The 23,731-nt window shown below is 39.0% G+C and overlaps 2 protein-coding genes across 2 annotated transcripts; one reads left to right on the forward strand and one right to left on the reverse strand.

Moving 5' to 3' along the window:
* The first annotated feature begins 728 nt into the window (after window positions 1–728).
* On the forward strand, window positions 729–3,035 carry LOC115923090. The gene is made up of 3 exons (XM_030983286.1): window positions 729–1,041; window positions 2,074–2,363; window positions 2,614–3,035. The coding sequence occupies exons 2-3, from the start codon at window positions 2,127–2,129 to the stop codon at window positions 2,803–2,805; spliced, it is 429 nt and encodes a 142-aa protein (XP_030839146.1). The 5' UTR covers window positions 729–1,041; window positions 2,074–2,126; the 3' UTR covers window positions 2,806–3,035.
* Window positions 3,036–10,538: 7,503 nt separating this feature from the next.
* LOC115923256 (A-agglutinin anchorage subunit-like) lies at window positions 10,539–16,746 on the reverse strand. The gene is made up of 4 exons (XM_030983669.1): window positions 16,608–16,746; window positions 15,432–15,524; window positions 14,784–14,885; window positions 10,539–10,930 (listed from the first exon to the last, which is right to left on the reverse strand). Exons 1-4 carry the CDS (start codon window positions 16,744–16,746, stop codon window positions 10,539–10,541), a joined length of 726 nt encoding a protein of 241 aa, XP_030839529.1.
* Between the last annotated feature and the right edge of the window lie 6,985 nt (window positions 16,747–23,731).

A 23,731-nucleotide genomic window follows, 5' to 3' on the forward strand; every position in this document is an offset into this window, starting at 1 on the left:
ATTTCCCCTTATTATTAGTGCCCCTTTTTCATTCTCATAAGTGCCCCTTTTCTTTTCACCTCAGATAATTACCCTTCAACAATGATACGTACGTGCCCCATTTTCACCTTCTGATAATTACCCGTTGTAATTTGACATGTGCTCCATTTTTTTTCTAATAAGTGTCACCCTTTTCGATAAGTGTCCCCTTTTCCTCTCATCACGTGCCCCTAATTTCCAACTACTAAGAGCAATATCACCCAAAGCACACCCGCATTTCTAGATGTTATAATTATGGTACTTATCAAAGGTCTTTTCAGTCTTCTGTTATGATAATGTAATAAACCCATCAGGATTGGGGTTTTCTTCTTTATAATTGATGTAATTTTTCGCACTGCGACCTCACAAATCTTATTTATAAAGATAAAAAAAATATTGAAATCATCCCTGATAATCTAATCACAATATAGGGGGTATATACAAATGTTTTTTTTTTTAAATATATATTTTCGCTTTGAGATTTCCCTTTGTAGGTGCCCTATTTATTTTCTCCAGAAAGTGCCCTTTTTGTTGGTGCCCCCGGCCCCCCCCCCCCCCCACTTTGGAAGTCGCTCCACTGCCTCTGTTTGCACTCAATTAGTCTCAATCAATTAAAGAAATCATTAAATAAAAAATTCTAAACCAAATTGTAACAAGTAATGTATATAAGCAGAAAGTAGATAACAAGGGCTGTTTGCTGCCATCTTGTGCCCAAGATTTGAATAACTCTTCTAGCCGTTGGTCTCCAATTTCTACTCACTGAAAATGCTTCGCAAAACTCCAAAATATGTGAGGAAGAGGAAGGTGTTCAAAGGAGATCAATACCAGATATTACAGAAGAGTAACATGAATGCTGGAGAGGTGCCAGAAGAACTAACAGCTAATTCAGAGATCGAGGAAGCTTTCCCTGAATAAGTGTTTGGACAGCCCTATTTTTGGCCCTGGTCCCACATGTGAAGATCCGCGTCATTAGTGGCCCACAACTTGCAGCTGCTTTGCAAAAGGCTCACGTGTGTCTGGGAGGTATGTACTTAGACCTACTATCAAACAATATTTTTAGTTTGCAAACTGTTACTTTGAGATTGTATTGCATGCTCAAGGGGTGAATGGCTCAAAAAGCCAAATCAAATGATTAAAGGAGGGGGTAATCGACCATCACCAGTTTTCGGCCGATCCGTTGGATGCATGGTAAAATCCCTGTAAAATCCATCGCATAACAGCATATATCCCACACATACCATACCATGCCAGAGTCACTGAAGAACCACATTTGCAATGGAAAATATATCCTAAAATATCACATTTTAGCGATGTAATCGGCGGTCCCGCTCCCCGAATCTGAAAAATTAAGTATCTTACGCGTGTAAGGAATATGGGTACCATAAAATGAGCTTTATTTCAAGTATTGTTCAGATTTAGAGTCCGATTTTGTGTGAGTCGCAAGCTCAAAAGTATCTCATCGCATGTATTTAATCAATGCAGTCGGATACCGCAGCGCACACACGATATCTCTGTCTAATTCAGATTCCAATTTCTGATCACCGCAGAGGTAGTTTTCGGCACGGGAAGCTCCGGCTTGGGATACCTGCTCCGGCCGCTAGTGCTATAGATCAGTGGGGAAACGCATGGTGCGCTTGCTTGCTTCCTATTGACTTTGTACATGCGGCCGAAAACTGCCTCGCTAAGCCGAAAACTACCTCCGAAACAGTGAAAATTGAAATGAATGTTGTCATGGCAATTCATGATTTTTTTTCTGGGATTCTTTCTTTGTTTAAATAATAATAGTATTTGCTTCATGATTTGAACAAGAAATGATAATAAATAGGAAGTAAAGAGTCCAAAAAATAGGATTTTGTCTTATGTGGCCGAAAAACCCCTCCTTTACTCTATGGTGAATCAAAGTGGGGGCATCGGAATTGTCGTGAAATCTGTGAAAATGTGTATTTGTGTAATATACTACATGTATGTCATAACTAGCACTTTGTTATTATTTGGGGATTGTGCTTTTCAAAATATTTTCCCTGTTCCATAAAGTGTTTTGGATATCTTTTACAGGGCATCTCATTCCTCTGGAGAATTTGTCAAAGAGGAATGGGTTGAACTGCGCCATGGTCCTTGGTTGCTTCATTTGCAAGAAGGAGAGGACATTCTCTTCATCAGAAAATGAATGGGAAGGACGTGGAAAGTCTGCAGAAATAAACCGCAGAGCTACTCTGGCAGCAACGGAGGTTGGTTTGGCACGGGATAGCTTGTGCGACTTGCTGACCATCCTCGGAACAGCCCCACTAGTCGAAGCCCCTAGCTACAACAGGCACATAGCCACTTTATCTTCCTTATCCCAAGAGGTTAGTCACCAGCCTTGTGTTTTCTTCATTACATTATCTTAGCTGTACGTACATTTAATCCAAACATATTTTTATTTCTTAGTTATGGTCAATAGAAAGTATAATACATGTACATCGATATCCCTTCTTGTCAAATCAAGGGATGAAAATTAATCAAATCTAAATATTTGTAATAGGGTCTAATAACTAAGGGGCCTGAGGGAACTTGAAATTTACTTGTTATTTATTACAAACTCTTTTTTTTTTGCAGACCAGTAAGGATCAGAAGAAGAAGGTGGCAGCATGCCTACGTCAAAGGGCCATGGACAAGGATCTGACCATCAGGGAAATTGATCATGTGGACGTGGCAGTGCCCTACGATGGAACATGGCATAGACGAGGTTACACATCGAATCATGGGGTGGGGGTAGTGATACCGATCGATACAGGGGAGATTTTTTGACACAGAGGGTCTATCAAAATCATGTAAACAGTTTGAGTATAGAAAGGGTTGGGTCTTCAGTGTTCTCAGCCAGAGGGACCTTGATCGCCTTCAGAGACTCCAAAAATGAGCAGCAAGGCTTGTATTTTCTGCTCCTCTTCGAACTCACATACAACCTCTTTGACTTGAACTTCATTGTACATGTTTATACAATGTTTTAGAACATTTCTGTGCTGCAACTCAGTGCCTTAGTTTTTGATTGTACATGTTTATATATTTTTAACTTGCCTTTCATTTTAGTCATGTTTACATACACACTATATATGACATTTTAGTTATTTAGAGGAACTAGGGTGATATATATGTGGGTATTTATTACACCTTAGTAGAATAAGTCCTAGTAATATGTGTTGCAATTATGAACTTGCCTTTCATTTGAGTTTTTATTGTACATGTTTATACAATGTTTTAGAACAATCCTGTGCTGCAACTCAGTGCCTTAGTTTTTATTGTACATGTTTATATATTTTTAACTTGCCTTTCATTTTAGTCATGTTTATGTACACACTGTATATGACATTTTAGTTGTTTCTTTTTAACTTGCCGATTATTTAGAGGAACTAGGGTGATATATATGTGGGTATTTATTACATCTTAGTAGAATAAGTCCAAGTAATATGTGTTGCAATTACGAACTTGCCTTTCATTTTAGTTTGTAGTGTACATGTTTATGTGATATATTTTTTACTTGCCTTTTATTTTAGTTTTTAGCATATGTACATGCATACAACTTTTGATATAAACCAAATACATCCTGCCACTTTCATTCAATTCATTTTTTTAATAAGCATCATATGTGTATTGTAAGTTAACATTTAAGTTTAGATTTCTCAAAAATTCAATATATTATAGTCACCATTCTGTGTACTATAGAACGCACTACAGCCACCATTCTGCTAACCATAGATCAAGATCCAAACTACCATTCTGAATATACCATTTCAAAATGCTACAATTAAGCGTAACATTTTGTTGCGTATTTTGAATGGTAGTGAATGGTAGATGAATGGTGGCTCTATGGTAGATAAATGGTGGCTCTATGGTAGATAAATGGTGGCTCTATAGTAGATAAATGGTGGCTCTATGGTAGATGAATGGTGGCTCTATGGTAGATGAATGGTGGCTCTATGGTAGATGAATGGTGGCTCTATGGTAGATGAGTGGTGACTCTATGGTAGATGAATGGTGGCTCTATGGTAGATGAGTGGTGACTCTATGGTAGATGAATGGTGGCTCTATGGTAGATGAGTGGTGACTCTATGGTAGATGAATGGTGGCTCTATGGTAGATGAATGGTGGCTCTATGGTAGATGAATGGTGGCTCTATGGGAGATGAATGCTGGCTCTATGGTAGATGAATGGTGGCTCTATGGTAGATGAATGGTGGCTTTATGGTAGATGAATGGTGGCTCTATGGTAGATGAATGATGGCTCTATGGTAGATGAATGGTGGCTCTATGGTAGATGAATGGTGGCTCTGTGGTAGATGAATGGTGGTTCTATGGTAGATGAATGGTGGCTCTATGGTAGATGAATGATGGCTCTATGGTAGATGAATGATGACTCTATGGTGGCTCTATGGTATATGAATGGTGGCTCTATGGTAGAATATGTAGGTGTGGCCTAATTTGAATAAATGAATAAATTTGTCCCAATTATTTTAATTAGTTCTATGGTAAATGAATGGTAGATCTATGGTAGATTTGCTATGGTGTTTGTATGGTAATCTATGGTAGATTTGCTATGGTGTTTGTATGGTGTACCATAGAGATTTTTTTTGTAAGGGGTCATGGAAACAAATAGAAAACATAAAGTTAAACAGACATATACGAAAAGAAAAGGAAAAGTTAGGATTCACGATCAAATACTATATCTAACGTACACCTTTATCGGTTATTAGGGACTTTTAGTTTTGCACGAAGACAATGTGAAATTGCTACGGTCGACGTCCTTTTAATGCACTGCCTTGAATGGACGTCACACGACGTATCAGTCCACGCAAATCTAAAAGTCCCTATTTACAAACAAGTCAACGGCGAGCTCTAAGCATCTATTGCCATATAGCTTTTACTACGTAGTCGCGCGCTCAGGGACTCAACGTTATTGTTCGATCGCTTTTGTCCAGATTTGCGGTTTGCCAGATTCTATCGTTCGGGTTGGGGATTAAGGATTTGGGAATCGCCCAATTAAAATATTTGGTCAGTAAAATAGGTGTACATAAATATGTTGATGTCTCGGCAAGGCATGTGTGTGTGAGGATGGGGGGGGGGGGGGGGGGGGGGTCTCGTGAACGATCGGACCCAAATGGCAAAGGCCCATCAGGATACTTGCAGAGGCGTAGTAAAGTAGCGGATAATAAATAGGCATTCATTTCCTAGGCATAGATGTAATAATGTCTTTAAAGACCGACTGTACTAGTTTGGCTAGGAGTGAATAGACCGCCCTGGGTGCTCACTGACAGATGGCTATCTCATCATCTCAGCTCTCGATTAACATAAGAAGAGAGGATCATGGGACCAATGGTCACCGATCTATTATAGGCTTGTCTTCTATATAGAGGGAGCAAGTAGCTACAAGTAGTACAATGGGGCATTAGAGGATCTTTATATTGGCAATAGTGGCATGTCGAGACAAAATTAGACAGAGTTATCTTGGCTAGACATTGAGAAAATTTGAGAGAACGAGAAGGTGTTAAATAAACACATTTTTCAGGTGTGTTTTTTCGTCTTTTTCCTCTTCTAAAACGCGTAAAGAATAGAAAGAGACTACAGGACTAGAGTGCGTGGTTTAAAAAAAAAAAAAAAAAAAAAAATCAATTATCGGCTGGTAAGCGCACGTCATAATAATTTGTTCATGTCTTTGAAAAGCGGCCAATCTAAATTGGTTTTTTAAAAAGCGATTAGGAAAGAATGAACTGTGTCAAGATTACAAAACGTGTGATAAAGAAAATGAGAACGAAATGTCAATAATAAATAGCCCGGTCCATTTCATTTTCGGAATTAAAAAAACTGTTTACATATTATTTCGGACTTTCTGGTTTTTGTAATAGCAAACCCATTTACATTTACAGAAATATAATTTTTGTGTAAACTATAGTAATTAAAAAAATATCTAAATCTCAATGATAATGATACTATAGGTTTTCCGGCCAAACTTCGTAAACTAGCTTAGCATCCCAATTAATGTTACGTTCATTCAAGTTTGTGCGAAATTGAATGACTATGTAGATCAACATTCAAAAAGCTAATTGCGTCATTCAATTTGCTAATATGCTCATCTTACCGTAATTAAATGCCTAAAACCCCTTGAATCCGGTGGCTCTGCCCCTGGACCCCACCTAGGGCCCTAAGGCTCCGCCCCCGGAACCCCACGCCAATTCGTGACCTGCCAGTGTCACAAATAAGGTATAAAACTATGCTCATCCGACGATGATTTCATGTATGAAACCCCTGAGCTTCTGAGGGCTTCACCCCTGGACACAACACCAATTTGTGTCCTGCCAGTGTCAAAAATGAGGTATCAAAATATGCTCATCTGATCGTAATTTATTGCCCAAAACCCCTGAGCTTCCGGGGGCTCCGACCCTGGACCCCACGTCAATTCGTGACCTGCCAGTGTCACAAATAAGGTATAACATTATGCTCATCTGACGATAATTTAATGTATAAAACCCCTGAGCTTCTGGGGGCTCCGCCCTCTGGACCCAAAACAAATTTATGTCCTGCCAGTGTCACAAATACGGTATCAAAATATGCTCATCTGACAGTAATTAAATGCCTATACCCCCTGAGCTTCTGGGGGCTCCACCCCTTGACCCCCACTGAGAAACGTTCAACGGCGGGGCCTACATGCTAGAGTGGGGTGATGGGCATTTTTTTGTCTAATTTTTGTTTAATTAAACTAAAAGAAGGCCAGCGGATAAAAAGTCACAGTTCGTAGGGAAAAAAAACATGTCGGCCGACCGACAATATACATCTCACCGACTTTAAACTTCTGCATTGATATAGTACACGAGGATCGAGCAAGAATACCGACACAGCTGACCCGACACAGCAATATATTTTACCCGTGTCTTTCTTGCTCCCTCGACGAGACGACTCCACCCAACAACCCCCTCTCTCTTTTACTCCCACTCCTCCTCTCTCAGACCCTTACCTCCCCTCTCTCTCCTCTCTTTCCTCCCCCGTTTCTTTTGTTTCCCTTTTCTCTCTTTTCTTCTTTTTTTTCTTCTTTATTTTGTTTTCTCTTTCTTTCTTCTCTTTCCTTTCTTTTCCTTTTTTTCTTTTCTTTTTCTTTTTTCTTTTCTTTCCCTTTCCCTCTCTTTTTCCCCTCCCCCTTTTCTTTTTTTCCCCGTGGCAGCCAATTTACCGACAATATCCTGACAGGTGGGGGGGGGGTGTCGTACCCCCACCCCCCCCCTCTCTTGGGAGACGCCCCTGAGTGGACACCAAGTTTAAATGGTGTAAGATAGTGGATATAAAGACATAAAATGACATGAAATATTTGAAATTATACACTTAAATTGTAAACAATAATTATGATAATAGCTAGTTCTTATATTATTATAATAGCACTTTTCAGGACCGAAGGCCTTCTCGAAGCGCTTCACAATTATATATATTATTACCCCGGTCATCGGATTCAGGCTTTGTCGCACACATACTCCCTGGGGGAGCATTCCAGCCAAGCGTCGTTTTTACAAGCGCACACTTGCTAATCCAAACAATTTAAAACAGGTGCGTTTCGCTGTGAACAGGCGCGATAACAATCGCCCTCAAAGCTACGTCTAAACAAGGAGTTACTACACTAAACTATGTTCCCAGCATCACGGCAGCCACGTTTGCCTGAAACATTCTGTATTCAAGATTTGTTGGGTGTTGCTAAGTTTTTGTCAAGGTCTATCACGGTATCTTTCCCCTCGTTGCTTAACGTCCATCCCTTTTTGTGCGCAAAGCCCGGCGTGAATAGAAATGTAAACATAGCTTGAAACGACGTCACAATCGGAAAATGAGCGCCATTTTTTAGGGAAAGCTCAGTAGGTTTCAACAAGTTGCAACTTCAAGCATCAAAGTCCAGAATCTGGCCTATTTAATTTTGATCTCCACCACACCAACGCTACCTATTCCTACTTACTTGCTACCAGCCGATGATGGCGTGATCATTAAATTAAGACGCCCGGCGAAACTCAGGCTGGGCTGATGAGCATAATTATGAGTCTGTTGATAACGCCATCTTCGACGGCTTGGATCAAGTGTGGGGAAATTATAAAGGACCGTAAAGATTCTGGACTACAAGCATCTCCGCCTGGCTGCCGCCACTAAAACTTTAAGCATCTCCGTACGGCGACCGCCAGCTGGAAACTTTTAAAGTTGCAACTTTAACAACCTATTTTTGGCGGCAGCCTGGCTGAGCCAATTATAGACGTGCCGCCAGGCTGGGGGTGGATGGGCCGATTAAAGATTCCGGGGTAAAACTCAGATCCCAGCCTGGCGCAAGCCGGCTGGGCTAATTAGTGAAAATTAATTGCCCCAGCCAGGCTTCGGGCGGATTTGCAGCCTCGATCCGCCAATACGTGAGGCGGGAGCCAGCTGGTATCGATATTTTTGACGCCTCGCCTTACAAACGCACATTTGTGAGAATTACATTTTTTGTATAGACATGTGATGATATTCTGTCACCTAACACCCGAACCATAGGTCCGCCCATAACAAATTTGGAATCAAAATGTGCGGGAGACATGAGAGAAAAAAACTCATGAAATTTCAGCGCCAAAGGTTGAGAGGTTTTGATGCAGCGGCAAAAATTCGACGGGGGGGGGGGGCATTATGCCCCCGGCCTTATTAGGGTTAAATCAATATCTTCTCACATTCTCTCACTATTTATCTCTTCCTTTCGAGTTCTCTCTTTCATTACAACTTCTCTCAATTTCTCCTCTCCACTCTTATGTGCTGTGTATCTCTCTTCTTCTTACTCAAACAAAAAAATTGACAGGATAGTAATTGAAACTAATTATTGCACGTCAAACAAACATTTAATCACTAATGCTACTATTTCAATGACTTTAGAAAATGAATCATCCTGTAATATGGCAACTCCCATCGTATCAAGTTTGCATATTTACATCGGCTTTACTTACAATAAGTATAATGATTAACTTGTAAAATAATAGTTATATTCACAGCAATAGTAATAATAATGATAATGATAATAATAATAATAATAATAACAGCAATACTGATACAATAAATATTATTATCAAAATGTTAGGCACCCATCAATTTGATTCTTGTTTTTTAAATATCTTTTAACTTGCTCTTTAAAAAAATTTCAGGCAGTTCTGAAAATGCAAAAGCACTGTTCATTACAATTGCAGACCCATTCACTAACTAAAGTATGCCCTTTTACCCTCATCATCGACAATATTTCCACAATGCATTATTTCATGATAAAGATGGTATATATTAATCTTGCCTTCATTATTAATAAAGTTCTATAAAATAATCTTCTCATTCGCTTTTAAAATTTGTGTTTCTTTCAGGTCATGATCGGTCATGTTCACGTTTGATATTTTGATACTAACGGTTTTACTCTTTCACACAAATCCGGCACAAGTGGATGTTGACATGACATTTCAACACGATGTTGCTCAGTGAAGCGTGTATAGATTAATGTAATCAATGTATCATAGGAAAGCATATTACTGCTACTCTATATGGAAGCAAGGAATCTTATTATACACCTCATAGATATTCACAACATCTATTCGTTTTCGATTTTCATTTTTTCTGGGACGCAGTGTATAGTTAATAATTTATAAACCGAGCATCTTACTTTAGATTACCCATATTTCACACTAAAACCATATTTGTTTTACCTAAAGTTTGGAAGATAAAATATTGACTTTTGTCTTTCTTTATTCTTTTTCCTTGTCTTGAATTACTTATATGACATGATGTCATGTATTGCATATAGTTTTCATTGAAGGAATGCATTTATTCATTGTATTCGATTTATTTAGGTAATGATTGTGAAATATAAAATAAGACAGCCTTAAAACATGTAAATAATGTCATAAATTGCCGTGTATTTTGACACATTGACGTTACATTATTTGTTTTCGTTATTTCTATTCGTATATATCTGATGTATAAGCTTATTACTCGAGACCACAGACAGAACTTTATATTTATATGTTTACATGTTTGTATATTTCTATCATAGAACCTATGAATAATTTACTACACAAACTGCACTTTTATGTTGTAATCAAATATCTTTGACGTTTCATGATTTCATGAAGCACTACCTAATATTATACAATGAAGTTTAAACACAGTCTCTTGGCAGTAAAAATGAGATTCTATAAAACTCAAAAAGAACAAACCGCCACTAATTCTAATCATCGATATGATTATTTTCAAATTGCTTGAATGTAAAGATGAAAAGTGCTCTGTTTTTTAAACATCATAAATAAACAATTCTTTTACACTCTTTTTTAAGTGCTCTTCGTGTAAAAATTAGTGCATGGAACTACAAAAAAAACACAAACTCGAACATTCCTAAAGATCTATATTTTTTTTGGTATTTTTTTTGCTGGGGGGGGGGGGGTATTTACTTGCCTCCATCTAGGTGTTCAAATACAATCAGTGGTGCAACCTGGTGATATGAAAAATGGAAAGAAACCAATACATTTTTTATATCCCCACTTTTTTCTCGCATATGAATCTTAATCGTCTGGAGCAATGCTTATCCTGCCAACTATATCGCTTCGACTCTTGATAACTATCAAACCAAATTTGAAAACAGTTTACATTCTCGCGAAACGACCCTTGGGTAAAATGTTTATATGTAAGACTTGATCCGTCTAGCCACCTTGCCTCACTGAGACTTAAGCCGGTCAGCCCGATCCAGTAGTTCTCACTAGCACGCTCTGCAATGAAGTCCTGTTCCTCTTGCGACTCGATGAAGACTAGATGGGATCCGTATTGGGAACAAGCTGAAACCGCAGAAGAATGATTCATCTCTGAAGTGCTGAAATTGTAGAACGACCCGCCGAATTCACAATCCACCGGAGGGGATGAGCATGCTGAAAAAGATGAAAATACAATATGTAAACTAGACATGTAATACTTGTTTGGAACAAGTATAGGTGGGCTGGTCAACTAAAATTTGAGACAAAATAGAGCAAAAAAAAGCGATATACTGCTAAAAAAACAATGTCATGTAGATCAATGATGTGAACGAAATTCACCTTTCATAGGCATAATACGCGACTTAAAAAATTTCTGATATGTGCCCTTTAATCGTAATTTTCACTATGATGACGTCATCAAAATGAAAAATGGTGCAATTAAGCTTGTAGAGAATTGTCTTAGCTACATCATATCAAAATTGGAAGAAAATCGATCAATATTTACAGAGATACAATCAATTTTACATAAATATGCTGACGTCATAATATGCAAATTCGTATTTTGAGTTCCAAGGCCATTATGATGATGTCACGATACACTTAATGGCTAAATGAGACATGTAATCATATCTCCGACTCATCTTCTATCTAAATATGAAAACAAATTGAGGGTCCCGGTGCATTCCTAAGAGCTATAATGGATTTTGTAGTGGCATATTTTTGCCCATATATGCTATGTATTAAAAGAGCTCGCGCGCACGAACATTTATCTTGAATGGACGCTCATGTTGTTATTAATGGTCATAAAGAAATAAACATGGTATCAAATTGTTCGAAAAAATATGGGAAATATCATGAAAGAAAAAAAAATGGCGATTCTATGTTTTGTAATGGTGTTACGCGCGAAAACGCGCGCGCATGCGCGTGTGCGCGATTTTTTTTAATAAAATGCTTAAAATGGCCTAAAACGTATGCAAAATAAATTTAAGACGATTTTGAGCATTTTGAAATTTTGTGCGCGCACTGACGCGCGGACGTACGCGCATGCGCGCGTTTTGTGACCTAAAATTTACCGGACTGATATTGACCTTGATCATGATAAATATGAAAGAGAACTCATTTTGGGTTATGAAGATTTGATCATGAGTTAATTTTCAGAAAATTTCACAAAATGGCGCCTAGATGACGTCATCAGTCAAGGTCAAGGTTGAAAACCTTACCGTGCTTTGTCCATATGCCTATACATATGTGCGCCAAAATTGAATTTATTTGATTCAGCCATTTTCAAGTTATCTTGCTAACAAAAAAGTGGTAAGATTTAAGAAAAATAAATAATAAAGAAATAAATAAAGGCGATTTTAACAAAAATATAAGGTGGTCTGTATTAGATACAGCCCACCTGATTAATCAATTTTAAGAAAGTAGGCAAAGTGATTATTTGGGTAGAAACTGAAATATTCAAAGACAAATTATTATTATTCTCAACATTATTATTATTATCGTTATTATCATTATTATTATTATTATAGATAATAGATAATGATGATGATAATGGCGAAAATAATGATAATAATGATATAGAAAATAATGATACTAAAAATAGATGCAAAGACAAAATAACAGCTTTAAAAAGACTCGGTAACATTAGTGAAGGTTGATGAAAAACTGCGTAATTTTTGTATGAAATGTTACTTATTATATTCCTCACTGGACTAACCCTCTAACATGCAAAAAAATCATGATTTTTTTTTAAACCACAAAGATATTTATGGTTTTCTTTGAAGGCGTCACTGGTCAACACCCTCTAACAGTAAATTCTCCAAACCATTTTTGAATTTTCCCAACCGTTTTTCCATGAAAATAAGACAAAAGACAGGCTTTAAAAAATATTTCGACACTTAAATATCTGGGATGGTATATAAAACCAATGCATAGCTTTGTGATGATTTACATTCACCTAAAATGTAATTAAATTGTAATAATATAGTTGGGAGAATTAAGGAATCGATCAGATCAGTTCTTCCCCAACAGTTATCATTAATAATGGTGTGCTTTCACTAGAATTTTCATATTATCTTTAACTGTATACATGTAGCATTGTAGTCATTACCTTAACACCACTTTCTCTCATCTGAACAATGTTACCAAGTCCCTTTAATGATCAATCAATACCTACAAAAACTCTCCTCACTATCGCAAATTTTGGCCAATTTATGAATAAAAGAGGGGAAAGAGAGAAAGAGAGAGAGAGAGAGAGAGAGAGAGAGAGAGAGAGAGAATAGAGTGGGGGGAGAAGGAAGGGCAAGAGATAGTCGAGCCTCTGTACCGTTTTCGTTTAGCGCACCCAATCAGCTGATAAAATAACACACCCTCAACGTTGAAAGTAGACCTAGCCATTCCTCTAAATCTGGACCACGAATACGGAAATTTGGGGATTGCACGATCAGTGGAGAGACCGCGCTGTGTGTGCGGGTTAAAAAGAAAGAACGGACTGAATCTGGACTAGGCAAGAGAGAGAGAGAGAGGGGAAAGGGGTAGTGGCTAGACATATTATATTAATGATCAAATGCAGGCGCGCCGGAAGCAGTTTGGGATTGGGGGGGGGGGGCAAACATTCCAGGGGGCTCACTTTCCAGGGGCAGTGACGTAATGAGAAAAAAAGTTCGGAAGGGGGGGGGGGCAGACGAAAAATCTGCATCACCACCAGTCTTACACGTTACATGCAGGTCCCGCGGAACGTTTTTCAAAGTGGAGTATTATCGATCAGGAAGAGCGTAAATTGGCGTGGGGTCCAGGGCATGAGTCTCGGCAGGGGGTCAAGGGGCTGAGCCCCGGGAAGCTCAGGGGTTTTAGGTATTTAATTACGGTTAGATGAGCATCCAGGGGCCCTCTGTAAGGCAATTGACGTGTTCCAAGGGGGGGGGGAGCCCCCAGAAGCTCAGAGGTTTTAATATTTAACTACGGTCAGATGAGCATCCAGGGGCCGTCTTAGGGCCCTTGGTGTGGTCCAGGGGGCAGAGCCCCCGGAAGCTCAGGGGTTTTAGGTATTTAATTACGGTCAGATGAGCATCCAGGGGCCCACCTTAGGGCCATTGGTGGGGTCAAGGGGTCAGAGCCCCCGGAAGCTCAGGGGTTTTAGGTATTTAATTACGGTGAGATGAGCATCCAGGGGCCCGCCTTAGGTCCCTTGGTGGGGTCCGAGGGTGGAGCCCCCGTAAGCTCTGGGGTTTTAAGCATTTAATTACGGTCAGATGAGCATTTTTTATACCTTATTTGTGACATTGGCAGGTCACTTATTTTTTTCTCAGTCTTTCTTTCTTTTTCTCTTTAACATACTTTTTAAAAAAGGAGGGGGGGGGCTCGAGCCCAGCCACTTTGCAGACCATGACATAAAGGCTTCTAGATAAGCGTATTTCGCCTGACTGTAATGTGGGAATTTCTTATTTTCCAACAAACGCATAAAAAGGTATGACTTACAAAAAAAATGGAGAAAAAATGCCGGAAAATCATGTCACAACATCAACATTTGTAAATCACTTGTTTCGAATAAGAAATACATTACCCCCCCCCCCCCCATCAGTAAGCCAGCGTTCAGGGGCTCATGTCTTCTCACCCCTATAACAAAAAAACGGACACGCTTTCCCATTCTCGCACAATATGTCCACGATATGCGCGTATCGCTATTATAGAGACCTCCATTTAAAATACCGTATAGGTGGCATGCGCAATGTTTATGACATTAATCCTGTGAACTGTCCTTTTTCTTTGAATGGAATTGTATATGTGATTTAATTCAGGTTTTTATTATTGTTACGTTCTTTTGGATTTAAAAAACAAACCATGTTTACTCCTTTACTGTTTTTCTTTTCTTTCTTTTTTGGAGGGGGGGGGGGGGCGTTTTTGGGGGGCAAAAATGCGTTTTGCCCCCCCACTTTTTTGACTGGGGGGGCAACTGCCCCCCCTGCCCCCCCACTTCCGGCGCCTATGATCAAATGCATGACATCATTTCATTGTTTCTCTTACTTACTGGAGGCGGTGGTTTCTGGCGATGTTGTTGTGTCTGACACCGTGGCCGTAGGGCTCATCGTTGGCTTTGTCGTCACGTCCGTAGTCGATGATTCCGCTGACTCTGAAACGTTTATAAAAAATGAAGCCACACTTTCAAAGTAATAAGATTAGGAATGACACCTCAACAGTAATAGAAGGCCAAAACGAAGAACGTTTTTTAAAATAAACTTTAACAGTTTATTTATTTTTTGTATAGTGTGTGTCAGGACATTGAATTTAGTGGTGCTTTGACAAAGTCGAAGGGTCTTATTTTGCCAAATCATTTATCTAAATGTATTGATATGGCGTGTTGACTGTTGTTAAACGCATGGACCATAAAATTAGACGGTTATTTCCCCCTTAAAAATGTTTTACCGACGCCCGAGATAGGAAAGGACTTTTAAAAAGTCAGATAAAGACTGAAAGATACAGATACAGATACAGAGAGAGAGAGAGAGAGAGGGAGGGAGGGAGAGAGAGAGAGAGAGAGAGAGAAGAGAGAGAGAGAGGCTATAGTGGCTAAACTCAGAGGCCCGAATTCACAAAGGAGGTTCGTCGACAAACCTCCTTTGTGAATTCGGGCCATAGTGATATTAATCACATGACGCCATTTTAATGTTTCTCTTACGGGAAGTTGTGGTTTCTTGCGATGTCGTTGCGTCTGATCGTTCCGGCATCGTGGCCGTTGGGCTCGTCGCGGACTTGCTTTTCGCTTCCCATTCTGAACGAAATGAACAAAACATGTATTAAATCGAGTGGGGAAAAGGGAGCCGGAGTCAGGAAATGATAGGAATATAGACAGATAGAGACAAATAATGTGCGAAGAGGGAAGACGAAGAAGAAGAACAACAACAACATAATAATAATAATACATTTTATTTATCAAGCGCTTAATGCTTAATGAAAGGAAAAGGAAGGAAAAGTGAGAAGAACTAAAGAAACATATTTGAAAATATTGAATTAAAAGTAAACGGCAAAGAAGAATGTGACATAACAAAAATGAAGGACTACATTAAAATTGATTGAATTATAGATAAACAACATCAAGAACAGTGTCGTTAAACTTATACGAAAATTTTTTATTTCAATAATTGACGTGCTCCTAAATTCTTTTAGCGACGCTCTTGAAAGAAGGACAAATAAAAATAAGACTATAAAAGTAAGAATTAGACGGTCACCCCCCCCCCCCTCCTTAAAAAAATGTTTTAGCGACGCCCGGAAAGGACCGAAAAATAGTATAGAGATATCAACTGCTTCGAGAGGCCTGGCTGTTTAATAGGCTCAAGATGTGCAAGCTCTCGAGAGCCTATAAATCAGCCAGACCTCGAATATTAAAGCAGTCGATATTTCTTTTATATGGTGAATTGAAACAAAAATCTACCAAGAATTCTTACCTTATCCTTTTGTTGAGTAAAGATCGGTTAAAACATCACGGACAATCTGAGAAACTGTCTGTTTATCTTTGTTTAGCGGTGTCCGCGCTCGCACATAGGAAATGTTAACACTTAAACCACAGTGGGTATCGCAGCAAAATTTTAATATTTTCACGATAACCGGAATTTTGAGGGATCTCACTCTTGGACTATTAATCGGTATTGGCATTTTTTGTTTCTTTACGGGAATGGCCAAAATCACGACTCCAATTTCGACCAATCAGATGGCTGGATTCCTTAAGTGAGGTATATAAAATCAGATAAAGACCGAGAGAGAGGGAGAGAGAAAAAAGGGGATTTGGTGGCTAGACCCATTATGATAAAAATCAAATGCATGACGTCATTTCCATGAAGCTATTGCCTAGACATACCAGAGGTAGTGGTGCTTTGAGAAGTCTTTGAGTCTGAGCGTTCCGTCATCGTAGTCGAAGGGCTCGTCGTAGGCTTGGTAGTCGCTTCCTCCGTTGAATCTGTGAGGAAGAACAAATCATGGGGTAGATGACGAGGCATAATATTTACTCTGAAAATATCTTCCCGCCGGCTGTTTCCAGGCACTCTTGGTCAGGGTACGGGGATAGGATCAAAGCGGAGGTGGGGGGGGGGGGGACGAATAGAAATCGGAAAATACTTTTCCTGTGGGAATCCCAATTCTATCAACAAGTTCCGAAAGAGGACCGCGAGGTATTTTCTTCTTAATAATCATCATCTTCTTCTTCTCCAGTTGCAACTACTGAATGTTGGTAACCCCCTGTAGAAAGTGTCGTCATGCTCTGTGTTCCTTAATTAGCCACCCCTCCCCAGATACGCCTAATATCGTTTTTGGTCAGTGTCTCCCTTGAAACCCACACTTGAGCAGTGACAGTTGTAGCCTACCATAGTCTCCTCACACAAGAGGGAGAGAGAGAGAGAGAGAGAGAGAGAGAGAGAGAGAGAGAGAGAGAGAGATAGAGAAAGAAAGGGAAGGGGGTAGTGGCAGACATTTAATAATGATCAAAAGCATGACATCATTTCATTGTATCTCTTACTTACTGGAGGTGGTGGTGTCTTGCGATGTCGTTGTGTCTGACATCGTGGTCGTAGGACTCGTCGTGGGCTTGCTCGTCGCGTCCGCAGTCGATAGTTCTGTTGAATTTGAAACGTTTGATAAAGTTGATGGTTCAGGGTTGTAACAAATGAATCTACACGTACAAAGCAATGAGATTAGGAATGACAACCTAAACATGATTAGAAGTCCAAAACGCAGAAAATTTAGCTCCATGAAAACATATAAATTGTATCAGTCAAATTATTTTATGAAGTATAATTTGTGTCAGCAAATTTGTAGATTTAGTGGTACTTTATCAAGGTCTAAGAGACTTTTTTACCAAATAATTTATCTAAATGTGTTCCTGCATGTGGCTTGATTGTTGTCATTGCACTCGTGGGCAGAAGAGTGCATGAGGCAGTACCTCCCCGTTAAAAAAATGTTTTAACTACGGCCGTGATAGGAAAGGACTTAAAACAAGAATCAGATGAAGACCTAGAGAGAGAGAGAGAATGAGAGAAAGAATAAGAGAGAGAGAGAGAGAGAAATAGAGAGAGAGAAAGAGAGAGAGAGAGACGGAAAGAGAGAGAGAGAGAGAGAAAGAGAGAGATATATTCGAGAGGAAAAAGGGGAAGTGGCTAGACATATTATATTAATAATCAAAAGCATGACATCATTTCATTGTTTCTCTTACTTACTGGAGGCGGTGGTTTCTGGCGATGTCGTTGAGGCTGACACCGTGGTCATAGGCCTCGTAGCTGTCTTAGTCGCCACGTCCGCAGTCGATGATTCCACTGACTCTGAAATGTTTATAAAAATGAAGCCACACGTTCAAAGTAATAACATTAGGAATGAAACCTCAACAGGAATAGAAGGCCAAAACGAGGAGCATTTTTTAAAATAAACTTTAACAGTTTATTTATTTTATGAGGACTGTATAGTTTGTGTCAGGACATTGGATTTAGTGGTGCTTTGACAAAGTCGAAGGGTCTTATTTTGCCAAATCATTTATCTAAATGTATTGATACAGCGTGTCTAATTGTTGTTAAACGCGTGGACAAAAGAATTAGACGGTCACTTACCCCTTAAACAAATGTTTTACCGACGCCCGAGATAGGAAAGGACTTTTAAAAAGTCAGATAAAGACTGAGATATACAGATAGAGAGAGAGAGAGAGACAGAGAGAGAGAGAGAGAGAGACAGAGAGAAAGGAGAGAGAGAGGTGATAGTGGGGAAGAGGGAAGAAGAACAATAACAGCATCAAGAACGTTGTCGTTAAACTTATAGGCAAAATATATATTTAAATAATTAACGTACACTTCCCCTTCCTAAAGTGTTTTAGCGAATCTCCTGAAAGAAGGACAAATACAAATAAGACTATAAATATAGGAATTAGACGGTCACCCCCCCCCCCCCTCACCTTAAAAAAAATGTTTTAGCGACGCCCGGAAAGGACCGAAAAATAGTATAGAGATATCAACTGCTTCGAGAGGCCTGGCTGTTTTATAGGCTCAAGATGTGCAAGCTTTTGAGGGCCTAAAAATCAGCCAGACCTCGAATATTAAAGCAGTCGACATGTCTTCTATATGCTGAATTGAAACAAAAATATACGAAGAATTCTTACCTTATCCTTTTATTGAGTAAAGATTGGTTAAAACATCACGGACAATCTGAGAAACTGTCTGTTTATCTTTGTTTAGCGGTGTCCGCGCTCGCACATAGGAAATGTTAACACTTAAATCAATGGGTATCGCAGCAAAATTTTACTATTTTCATGGTAACCGGAATTTTGAGGGATCTCACTCTTGGACTAATAACCGGTATTGGCATTTTTCGTTTCTTTACGGGAATGGCTAAAATCACGGCTCCAATTTCGACCAATCAGATGGGTGGATTCCTTAAGTGAAGTATATCAAGTTAGATAAAGACCGAGAGAGAGGAAGAAAAACAAGGGGGATATAGTGGCTAGACCCATTATGATAATGATCAAATGCATGACGTCATTTCCATGAAGTTATTGTCTAGACTTACCAGGGCCCCGTCTTACAAAGAGTTACGATCGATCCAAATCAATCGTAAGTCCTCCAATCAATCTCAAGTTTGCAGTCTCCTATCTCTTATGTACATAGTTACGATTGATATCAATCACAAATAAGTTACGATTGATATCAACTCTTTGTAAGACGGGGCCCAGATGTAGTGGTACCTTGAGAAGTCGTTGTGTCTGAGCGTTCCGTCATCGTAGTCGAAGGGCTCGCCGTAGGCTTGTTCTTCGCTTCCTCCGTTGACTCTGTGAAGAAGAAACAAACATGGGGTAGATGACAAGGCATAATATTTACTCTGAAATTATCTTACCGCCGGCTGTCTCCAGGCGCTCTTGGTCAGGGAGAGGGATATGATCAAAGCGGGGTGGGGGGGGGGGGGGACAAATAGAAATCGGAAAACATTTTTCCTGTGGGAATCCCAATTCTATCAACAAATTCCGAAAGAGGACCACAAGCTTTTTTTCTTCTTAAACTTCATATTTTACTTCTTCTTCTTCTTCTTCAGTTGCAACTACTGAATTTTCGTTTACCCCCTGTAGAAAGTCTCTTCATGCTCTTTGTTAATTAATTAGCTACCCCTCCCCCGAAACGCCTACGTTGATATTACACCTACGTTCATCGCAGTGTCTCCCTTGAAACCCACTTGAGCAGGTACAGTTGTAGCCTTCCATAGTCTCCTCACACCAGCCGTTTTTACAGAGATTTTTGCCACAATCTGCGAAATAAGTAATAAACGGGATAAAACTCAATATTGATTAACAAGTTATCATTACATTTTGTTCTGTTTGGTGTGAAAGATATATTTTCGGGATTTTCACAAATTAACATAAAAAAGATAAGCAAGACTAATGATAATGCATTTTTACCAGGGCTTAAACATGTCAAACGCCACGGAGACCATACTCCATAGCCATCGGATACCCATTTCATTGTTGTCAGTGCCCATTCTCTAAATACACTGTTTTGCCTGGTGTAATTCACAGCCCTTCCCGACTATTTTTTTAATAAATCCCCGATAATTGTTCCTGGCTTTATTTTGTCAAAGGTTTATGATTAGGGTAAGAGTTGCAATTGGCTTTAAGGTTAGGATTAGAGTTAGGGTCAGGTATAGTGTTTGTTACAGTTACAGGAAAACCCAATCATAATAGACAACTACTCTAAAAGAAAGCAGAAATATCAGAGAAGCAGACTGATGAAAGTTCGAATGGAATCGGATGAAAAATAAGAAAATTTGTTTCAACACACAAAATGACTAAAATGTTAATTTTTCCAAATGTTTGACTCTGGAGGGCCTTTCCATTTGAGAGAACCGATGATAATGTGCTATCCGAAATATATTTTGCCTACTGCCCCAAGGGAGAAGGCACTTCTAACCTTTTTATCGACGACGAACGGGAAAGTTGTCCATGACTATGTCACAATCAATTGGAGATTGGCATATATTTAGTGATCTCATATTTCAATCATTCATAACTCCCTTGAAGTTAATTCGATTTATTTTTCCAATCTTTTTCTCTTACTTTTCTACTTTCACACAAATGAATATTTAACAAGATTTGGATTCCCCTTTAAGAAATTAACGTGGAGCAATTTTCGTCAGAAACAAGTGTCGTACAACCTTGCCCTTTTTAGATCTTCCTACGTACCTGTACTGTAATAAAAGAATTCGTGACATAGAAATAGCGGCCTAAAAATAAAGAAATTATTTAGAACCGAGACCGCGAAGTTTGTCACTGGTTTTTCTAGCACTTAACAATTACTTAAGCCCATCCATTTAGGCTTTAATTCAAGTGAGAAAACAATAATTATTTCACACTGTTTTCAAATTCTGGTAGTTGATAGCGAAGGGAAAAACGAGAATATTATTTTGTGAATACGAATTCACAAATATTGTTGCTCGTCTCGCATCAGAATATTGTTTTGCTAGATAATTTGATGTTCCTTTCATTATTTTCGATAGATTTTACTAATCATCTAGAGAGGAATTTCAAATAGTAGTAGTAGTAGTAGTAGAAGTCGTAGAAGTCGAAGGAGTATTAGTAGGAGTAGTAGTAGTTGTAGTAGTAGTAGTAGTAGTAGTGGTAGTTATAGTAGTAGTAGTAGTAGTAGTAGTAGTAGTAGTAGTAGTAGTAGTAGTAGAGGTAGTAGTAGTAGTAGTAGTAGTAGTAGTAGTAGTAGTAGTAGTAGTAGTAGTAGTAGTAGTAGTAGTAGTTTTTGTTCGTATCTTAAACGATTATTATTCAAAAAAGTAAGCTTCATATATTTTTGTATATATTTATGTTTAATGATGTTGCCTATTATGTGTATAAATGTATCCAGTATTTTTATCCTTTTATTTGTCATTAATTTTATTTTATGTCAACATGTATAATGCTCAGTGTATTTTAAATATCATGATGTTTTTACCTTGTACAAATGATCTGCAATTCAGCTTCGGCTGCCAGAACATCATACGAATAAACCCTTATTGAATTGAAAAAAAAAAATTGAAAAAATAGTAGTAATAGTAGTAGTAGTAGTAGTAGTAGTAGTAGTAGTAGTTGCAGTGGTAGTAGTAATTGTAGTGGTAGTAATGGTAGTAAACATTTAGTAGTAGTAGTAGTAGTAGTAGTAGTAGTAGAGGTAGTAGTAGTAGTAGTAGTAGTAGTAGTAATAGTAGTTGTAGTAGTAGTAGTAAACAATTAGTAGTAGTAGTAGTCGTAGTAGTAGTAATAATAGTAGTAGTAGTAGTAGTAGAAGTAGTTGCAGTGGTAGTAGTAATAGTAGTGGTAGTAGTAGTAGTAAACAATTAGTAGTAGTAGTAGTAGTCGTAGTAGTTGTATTTGTAGTAGTTGTAGTAGTGGTGGTAGACCTCTAGTAGTATTCGTATAGTATTGTTAGTAGTTTTTATGATAGTGGGATCGGATATTTATAATGTCAATTAAAAATGTATGATCTGTACTATTATTGATTGATTAGCTTTTTTTAAGGGATTTTATATTTTATAACAAAAAATGAAACCAAGGAAGCATGAGATTTACCCGGGATTCTGCATATTATGTGTTGGCCAGGAATTTTTCCAGCGAAGACGGCAGGGGTAGAGAAGAGTTTTGGGACGGTCTGCAACATGGTGCCATCGGGCAGTCGCACCATCTTACAATTAAAGGACGTCGGCAAGGTGCTTTGCTTGCTGAACTCGCCTGGACAAGATGTTTTCGTCAGCTTCGACGAATCCGATAAAGCGGGCAAGGCTGTGTGGAATAAACACACACAAAAAAAAAAAATCGCTAGTGAGCTCTTCTTCCTACTGCTCTCCCTCCTCCTATTCCCCTCCCCAATCCTTCCTCTTTCTCCCTTGCCTCCCCTCCTCCTCCTCTTCCCGCTGTCCCTCCTCTTCTACCTCCCCCTTTCTCAGCCATCCCTCCTCCTCACCGCCTCCCCTCCTCCTCACCGCCTTCCCTCCTCCTCACCGCCTCCCCTCCTCCTCACCGCCTCCCCTCCTCCTCCCCCATCTTCTTCCTCTTCTACCTCCTCCTCTTCCACCTGTTCCTCTCCCCCTTTAGTATCATTCTCTTTCTCCCATATTCCCCTCATTCTCCTCCTCTTCCTCCTCAACCTCCTTCTCTTCCTCCTCTTCCTCCCTGTCACCTCTCACCATCTCTCCTTCCTTTTCCCCTTCCCCATCTCCTATTTATTCTTCCCCTCCTCTACCCTTTATGATTGAAATTCCCCTTACAATAGTTTGAAACATTCATTAGGGGGAATTTTCCAAACGTCCAACTATTATTAGAGATCCCACGTAGATTTTACACCTCGCTCCTATTTCGCTTCATAATGGTAATTTTATGAGCCAACTTTTTCAGCAATATTCGTACAATGATGAAAATATGACGTATATAATTATGAAGTCACACTTATTCTTACCAAAGGACAAACAGGTTACAGTGCCAAACAGTAACTTCCACATTACACCGATCTTTTGGTCTTTAGCCTGTGTTTATAAAAAAAATTAACATTGCATAAACAAATAGAACAAGAACAGAAAAATGATGATTAAGATAATGGCTAATGATGCTAATGTTATCACCTACCAAAACCAAGAACGGTATTTTCCAGCAGGATTTCCACTTTCACTGGCCCAAAATATTGGAATGCCCTTCCCGGCACATTAAAAGAAAAACCCTCTATAAGTGGTTTCAAAAATGCCCTCAAGAACTTTTTGTTGCAAACGAATCAGAATAAAGTAGTTCCCCGTTTTTGTTTTTTGGTTCGTTGTTTTCCCCCCGTAATTGTATTTTGTCTGGCATGGGTCATTGAGAGCTCTGTGGCATTCATGTATTTAGTTAACAGTGGTTTCAAGTGGTACCTCGTTCGTTTGAGCAAATGCATTTTGTAGGGGCCCCCTATGGGGGCGTCTGGCGGGCCCTTAGCAGCAGAAATTGTGTCT

This window comes from Strongylocentrotus purpuratus, unplaced genomic scaffold (genome assembly GCF_000002235.5).
Source record: "Strongylocentrotus purpuratus isolate Spur 01 unplaced genomic scaffold, Spur_5.0 spur5_scaffold_13, whole genome shotgun sequence".
Classification (NCBI taxonomy): domain Eukaryota; kingdom Metazoa; phylum Echinodermata; class Echinoidea; order Camarodonta; family Strongylocentrotidae; genus Strongylocentrotus; species Strongylocentrotus purpuratus.